Source organism: Hyperoodon ampullatus, assembly GCF_949752795.1.
Source record: "Hyperoodon ampullatus genome assembly, chromosome: 5".
In the NCBI taxonomy this organism is placed as follows: Eukaryota; Metazoa; Chordata; class Mammalia; order Artiodactyla; family Ziphiidae; genus Hyperoodon; species Hyperoodon ampullatus.
In genome coordinates this window covers 50,895,754-50,904,117 of record NC_136918.1, presented here as the reverse complement: position 1 = coordinate 50,904,117, position 8,364 = coordinate 50,895,754, and the positions used below count along the sequence as shown (strand labels likewise).

Sequence of the window (8,364 nt, the reverse complement as noted above, 5' to 3'; positions counted from 1 at the left end):
GACAGTATTTTTTTGAGGGAATGTATCTACCCGTGGCTTCAAAACTTCATCAAAATATTCCTAACTGTAAGAAATGAACCTGTAAAACTCTTAATTTGGTGCCATATGCACAATTTGTCTTCTATAAAAAATAATTTAAGCATAAGGCTTATGTTATTATCCATTTTTCACAATTACATCCACATTTGAAAAGGAGTTCTCGACTTCAGTAAGAAAGAAAACAGAACTTGGTGTCCTGCCTTTAAACTTGATCAGAAAAATAAATCCAAAATGTAAGCAGAAGCGTTGTTTAACATTTCTCTTATGAGGTGGATTTTCATGTGGCACACATACTTCCTATTGCCAATAAATTACTTGGTTAGAAGAAAATTTTATAACAATATTAACAGTTGTGATATATTTGTTAAATTTTTCCATTTTTAGATTAAAGAGATATGAATGAATATCCTAAAAAAAGAAAAAGGAAGACTTTACACCCTTCTCGTTATTCAGGTCAGTGTGTGATTACATTATTTAAAAGTTAGGCCATGTATTCCCATGCTATTGTGTTTCCATGATTTTCTCATAAATGATCTGATAAGAGTTAAATATCTGGGTCAACTTTTAGGTAAGAGTAAACTTTAAATAAATTATCTGAATATATATTTCTCAATGTCTGCCATGTGCTAGGCACACATCAGAACTTTACAGACATTGTTTATTCCTCACAGCTTCATGGTTTATAGATATTTAAAATTAGATATCCAAAGTTACATACTTGTACAGCATAATGGATATTTGCCTGTGTGATTCCCAAGCTTGTGCTTAAGGCACAGCAATAACCTTGGTGGAAGATGTTTTGCATCATTGGGAAAATACTTTATCTTGTACATTATTTTCAGAAATATGAATTTCTTTTTGATTGTGTAATTTTAGATCCTTTCTTTGAGGTTGGCTCTGCTGTCTTGGCAAATAAGATGTCTTTGGCCATCTGTAACAAATGCAACCCACATTCATATACTTGGGGCAGTCTCAGGTATACGTGTTAACCAACCCAACCTACACATTTTTCATATCTGAGGAAATTAAGCCTGGTTTACTGCTTACTGGCACTTCCCAGGCAAGAGTTGAAATGGCTATATTCAGAGCCCTAACTGGTCCTCAGACTTTCCCCTATGTGTTATGCTTTTCCTACCGTACATGGCAGATCTTCTTGGTAGTTAATTCAGTGGTTTTTTTGGTTTGTTATTTTTGGGTTTTTGTTTTGTTTTGTTTTGTTTTGCAATTAACATGTATATTGCATATTTATATTTTGTGGGATTCTGACCAAGGCAAATGTATCTTTGTGTGCTTCAGAGTATTATATATTAAATTGTATAATTTATGGTTCTTTCAAAGCTCAAAGTCAATGTCAGATCTGAATTATAAAAGCCTTGAGAATTGAGGGAAATATTAATACTTTATTACAAATACTATGAAATTTTATATCAGTTGGATAAAGAGATTGCTGTCATTAAATGTATATATGTTCAGTATGCTTGAAATTTTTAAAATTTTGTTTTCAGATTCCTCTGGAATAAGCAGAATTGCAGATGGATTCAATGGCATTTTTTCTGATCATTGTTATAGCGTTTGTTCTATGAGACAACCAGACTTAAAATATTTTGACAACAAAGGTATATCTAAATTTTCCAAAATATTTTTCTTTAAGTTGCTTTTATAATTTTTCATTTCTTTTTTGAAAATGTGGGTGAAAGTGATGATTTCAAAATGGGCAAGTGTTTAAACTTAAGAAAACAAGAGTTTTGTGTAAGAAAGTGAATTTTAATTTTTAACATTATTTCAGAGATATAAATCAAAAACACATCCTCCTAAATCAATTTTAATCAGCTAGGAATCAGTGGCAAAGCAGGAATGACCCAGAGTTTGGACCATTTATGATGAAAGGTGAAGAATACTGTTAGACACAGTTCTTCCACTCAGCTATACCTTTCAGTCTGGAGGGCTAATGGAAGGAAAGAACAGAGGGTGAAGGACTTGGTCATTTTCAATCTTGTATCTTCTACTGACTCCTCTTTTCTAGAGCATAAGATGAATAGTAACTTGCATTTGTTCTCTTCTTCCTCTGCAATAATCAAAACTCCCAGTTCCCATGAGCTCCTATTATAGGTGCAGATACATAAATTATTTAAAGAACATGCAGGGATTTCCCTGGGGCACTAGTGGTTAAGACTCCGTGCTCCCAGTGCAGGGGGCCCGGGTTCAATCCCTGGCCAGGAACCTAGATCCCACACGCTGCAACTAAGAGACTGCATGCCACAACTGAAAGATCCCACATACCACAACTAAGACCCAGTGCAGCCAAATAAATAAATAAATAAATATTTTTTAAAATAATAAAAAATAAAAATAAATAAATTTTAAGAAAAGAATATGCAGAGTCAGAGACATCAGTATTAACTCATGTTTGGCTTAATATAGACACAAATGGTTACATACAGAAACATTTATGGGTATATCTATATATACATGGTAGTGTACATGCACATATTTTTTGCTGTGTTAGCTGAGGGGGCCTAGCAGAAATGACAACCCAGTAGCAATGAGCACATCTAGTGCCCAGACCTTGGTTTCTAATACCATTTTCCAATAAAAGAAACAAGGGCTTCTTGGAGGAATGGCTGATTTAAGGGAGAGGAAACAAATCTGTACAGAAGAATTCCAAATTATTTATGTAGATATCCTCACTCAAGGAGGTGGAGCATAACTTTCCACTCCTTAAGTGTGGACTGCACTTAGTGACTTAATTCCAAGCATAGAGTATGGAAAGTAAAAGAGTGACTTTACATTGGAGAAACCTAATAAGTACCCCGGTTATCAAGTTCAACGTCAACAGTGATAAACCAAGTTAATAGTATGTACTCTTGATATGATATGATAAAAATGACAGTTTGCCTCTGTGTTTCCCTCCCAATAATCCATAATCCCAGTCTAATCATGAAAAAAAAACCAAAGTTCATTAGTGGGACATCCTGCAAAATACCTTACCAGTCTCCTCAAAATTGTCATGGTCTTTGAAAACAAGGGAAGTCTGAGAAACTACCACAGTTAACAGTAGCCTAGAGACATGACAACTAAATGGTATGTATCCTGGTTGGGATCCTGGAACAGAAAAAGAATATTACGTAAAAACCAAGGATATCTGGATGAAGTATGGACTTTAGTTAATAACAACTTACCAGTATTGGTCATTAATTGTAACAAATATTCATGTAAGATGTTAAGAGTGGAGAAACTGAATGGAGGATATATGGGAATTCTCTGTACTGTCTTTTTTTTTTTTTTCTGTAAATCTGAAACTTCTAAAACATAAAGTCTGTTTAAGAAAGACCTGATGTTGAAGTGCAGTTTTCTCTACTGACTGGCATTTCAGCTTGTCCATGTTAACTTTAAAACACTGGAGCTTTAACAAATTGAAAGAGAAAAATCATATGATCATCTCAATAGATGCAGAGAAAGCTTTTGACAAAATTCAACACCCATTTATGATAAAAACCCTCGAGAAAGGAGGCATAGAGGGAACTTACCTCAACATAATAAAGGCCATATATGACAAACCCACAGCTAACATCATCCTCAATGGTGAAAAACTGAAACCATTTCCACTAAGATCAGGAATAAGACAAGGTTGCCCACTCTCACCACTATTATTCAACATAGTTTTGGAAGTTTTAGCCACAGCAATCAGAGAAGAAAAAGAAATAAAAGGAATCCAAATTGGAAAAGAACAAGTAAAGCTGTCACTGTTTGCAGATGACATACTATACCTAGAGAATCCTAAAGATGCTATCAGAAAACTACTAGAGCTAATCAATGAATTTGGTAAAGTAGCAGGATACAAAATTAATACACAGAAATCTCTTGCATTCCTATACACTAATGATGAAAAATCTGAAAGTGAAATTAAGAAAACACTCCCATTTACCATTGCAACAAATAGAATAAAATACCTAGAAATAAACCTACCTAAGGAGACAAAAGACCTGTATGCAGAAAACTATAAGACACAGCTGAAAGAAATTAAAGATGATACAAATAGATGGAGAGATATACCATGATCTTGGATTGGAAGAATCAACATTGTGAAAATGACTCTACTACCCAAAGCAATCTACAGATTCAATGTAATCCCTATCAAACTACCAATGGCATTTTTCACAGAACTAGAACAAAAAGTTCACAATTTGCATGAAAACACAAAAGACCCCGAATAGCCAAAGCAATCTTGAGAAAGAAAAATGGAGCTGGAGGAATCAGGCTCCCGGACTTCAGACTATACTACAAAGCTACAGTAATCAAGACAGTATGGTACTGACACAAAAACAGAAATATAGATCAATGGAACAGGATAGAAAGCCCAGAGATAAACCCACGCACATATGGTCACCTTATCTTGGATAAAGGAGGCAAGAATATACAATGGAGAAAAGACAGCCTCTTCAATAAGTGGTGCTGGGAAAACTGGACAGCTACATGTAAAAGAATGAAATTAGAACACTCACACCATACACAAAAATAAACTGAAAATGGATTAAAGACCTAAATGTAAGGCTAGACACTATCAAACTCTTAGAGGAAAACATAGGCAGAACACTGACATAAATCGCAGCATGATCATTTTTGACCCACCTCCTAGAGAAAGGGAAATAAAAACAAAAACAAATGGGACCTAGTGAAACTTAAAAGCTTTTGCACAGCAAAGGAAACCATAAACAAGATGAAAAGACAACCCTCAGAATGGGAGAAAATATTTGCAAATGAAGCAACTGACGAAGGATTAATCTCCAAAAATTAAAAGCAGCTCAATATCAAAAAAACAACCCAATCCAAAAATGGGCAGAAGACCTAAATAGACATTTCTCCAAAGATAAACAGATTGCCAACAAACACATGAAAGAATGCTCAACATTATTAATCATTAGAGAAATGCAAATCAAAACTACAATGCGATATCATCTCATACCAGTCAGAATGGCCATCATCAAAAAGGTACAAACAATAAATGCTGGAGAGGGTGTGGACAAAAGGGAACCCTCTTGCACTGTTGGTGGGAATGTAAATTGATACAGTCACTATGGAGAACAGTATGGAGGTTCCTTAAAAAACTAAAAACAGAACTACCATACGACCCAGCAATCCCATTACTGGGCATATACCGTGAGAAAACCATAATTCAAAAGGGCACATGGGCATCCCTGGTGGCGCAGTGGTTAAGAATCCACCTGCCAATGCAGGAGACATGGGTTCGAGCCCTGGTCCGGGAAGATCCCACATGCCGCGGAGCAGCTAAGCCCGTGCACCACGACTACTGAGCCTGTGCCCTAGAGGCTTCGAGCCACAGCTACTGAAGCCCACGTGCCTAGAGCCCGTGCTCCGCAACAACAGAAGCCACCGCAATGAGAACCCGCGCACAGCAACGAAGACCCAACGCAGCCATAAATAGATAGATAGGCACGTGTACCCCAATGTTCATTGCAGCGCTATTTACAATAGCCAGGACATGGAAGCAACCGAAGTGTCCATGGACAGATGAATTGATAAAGAAGATGTGGCACATATATACAATGGAATATTACTCAGCCATAAAAAGAAATGAAATAGAGTTATTTGTAGTGAGGTGGATGGACCTAGAGTCTGTCATACAGAGTGAAGTAAGTCAGAAAGAGAAAAATACCATATGCTAACACATATATATGGACTCTAAAAAGAAAAAAAAATGGTCATCAAGAACCTAGGGGCAAGATGGGAATAAAGACACAGACCTACTAGAGAAGGGACGTGAGGATATGGGGAGGGGGAGGGGTAAGCTGTGACAAAGTGAGAGAGTGGCATGGACATATATACACTACCAAATGTAAAATAGATAGCTAGTGGGAAGCAGCCGCATAGCACAGGGAGATCAGCTCAGTGCTTTGTGACCACCTAGAGGGGTGGGTAGGGAGGGTGGGAGGGAGGGTGACGCAAGAGGGAAGAGATATGGGAACATATGTATATGTATAGGTAATTCACTGTTACACAGCAGAGACTAACCATTGTAAAGCAATTATACTCCAATAAAAGTGTTAAAAAATAAATAAACATTGGGGCTGAGCTGAGGGAATAAAGACTTACTCAAACTCAGTAATTTCAAGTTAAAATTCCCAAGTAACTTTAAAATGTGTATTCTAGTCCAAATAGGGCATGGAAACAAAAGTAGTTGCTTGTTTGGACAGATTTTCTGTGTATCTGTGGTACGCAGATAACAAAGCTTTTCATAGCTAAATTTAAGTCCTTAGTTCTGTTGGAATTCTAAATTATATTTTAAAACATTTGTGCTTTGTTTTAGAATAATGTTTAATGCTTTGATATAAATAATAAATATTTTTCCAAATCCCTTTTCACAGATGATGATTCTGATACAGAGACGTCAAATGACTTGCCAAAATTTACAGATGGAATCAAGGCCAGAAACAGAAATCAAAACTACCTGGTTCCCAGTCCTGTACTTAGAATTCTAGATCACACTGCCTTTTCTACAGGTAAGGGAAAGTAATTAATAGAATTTGCACATTTTGTATAGATCAGTGAAAAAATAATAAGTAAAATAAATTTCTTTTTGTCAGTGACTTATTTAGTAGGTCTTATTTAGTAATAATAATAATAATAGCCTTGTTTTATTTCTTAGAAAAATCTGCTGATATTGAAATTTGTGATGAAGAGTGCGACTCTCCTGAATCAGTCAACCAGCAAACTCAAGAGGAGAGCCCTATAGAAGTTCACACTGCTGAAGATGTTCCAATTGCTGCGGAAGTGCATGCAATTTCTGAAGATTATGATATAGAGACAGAAAACAATTCCTCTGAGAGTCTCCAAGACCAAACTGATGAAGAGCCACCAGCTAAACTTTGCAAAATTCTTGACAAGAGCCAAGCTTTTAATGTGACTGCCCAGCAGAAATGGCCTTTACTGAGAGCTAATAGCAGTGGCCTCTATAAATGTGAACTTTGTGAGTTCAACAGCAAATATTTTTCTGATTTAAAGCAGCATATGATCTTGAAGCATAAGCGTACTGATTCAAATGTCTGTAGAGTATGCAAAGAAAGTTTCTCTACCAACATGCTCCTGATTGAACATGCCAAACTGCATGAAGAGGATCCCTACATTTGTAAATACTGTGATTATAAGACAGTAATTTTTGAGAACCTCAGCCAGCACATTGCAGACACCCATTTTAGTGATCACCTTTATTGGTGTGAGCAGTGTGATGTACAGTTCTCCTCAAGCAGTGAACTCTACCTACATTTCCAGGAGCACAGCTGTGATGAACAGTACTTGTGTCAGTTCTGTGAACATGAAACGAATGATCCAGAAGACTTGCATAGCCATGTGGTAAATGAGCATGCATGTAAATTAATAGAGTTAAGTGATAAGTATAACAATGGAGAACATGGACAGTACAGCCTCTTAAGCAAAATTACATTTGACAAATGTAAAAACTTCTTTGTATGTCAAGTATGTGGGTTTCGGAGTAGACTTCATACAAATGTTAACAGGCATGTTGCTATTGAACATACTAAAATTTTTCCTCATGTGTGTGATGACTGTGGGAAAGGCTTTTCAAGTATGCTAGAATATTGCAAACATTTAAATTCACATTTATCTGAAGGGATTTATTTATGCCAATATTGTGAATATTCAACAGGACAGATTGAAGATCTTAAAATTCATCTAGATTTCAAGCATTCGGCTGATTTACCTCATAAATGTAGTGACTGCTTAATGAGGTTTGTAAATGAAAGGGAATTAATAAGTCACCTTCCAGTCCATGAGACAACTTGATTGTTCTCTTTAACTTCCATAATGTTGATGTAAAATAATAAATTTGACTTTTTTGCAGATGTTAAAATGGATGATTTTAAACACAACTTATGAGAACTGTCTTTAACAAGATCTTTTAAAATTTTTTTTCTTGGCATTGCTACCTTTTTCAGTATATAATTGTATCCTAAATGTGGTATTTTCAGTGTATTGTAGTTGGTATTTTTAACCGCTTTTGGTGACTATCGTCATATTTCTTGCATGTTCTCTGATTTCATAAATCGATAAGAAACAGATGTACTGAAGAAATTAGACTATAGTTTTCCTTCTGTAAACATAGGTGCTGTAAACTTTTTCTTTAAACTCAAAACAAGATCAGTTTTTCATGTATGAAGTCGTTAAAGTACTGTACTACCAGAACTAAAGTGCAACATAATACGCACTTAAGTCCACTGATAGTCCCATTAATAAGATCCAGACCCTCCTTTTGCATTCCCCAACAATTATTATCCCCAAGGCAATCAGTGA

General features: G+C 35.8%; 1 protein-coding gene across 1 annotated transcript; it reads left to right on the top strand.

The window, feature by feature from the left end:
- Positions 1–434: 434 nt before the first annotated feature.
- Positions 435–7,907, top strand: ZNF639 (zinc finger protein 639; the record flags this gene model as incomplete). The annotated part of the gene is made up of 4 exons (XM_079705353.1): positions 435–492; positions 1,545–1,655; positions 6,423–6,557; positions 6,704–7,907. The coding sequence occupies 4 exons, from the start codon at positions 435–437 to the stop codon at positions 7,855–7,857; spliced, it is 1,458 nt and encodes a 485-aa protein (XP_079561479.1). The 3' UTR covers positions 7,858–7,907.
- Between the last annotated feature and the right edge of the window lie 457 nt (positions 7,908–8,364).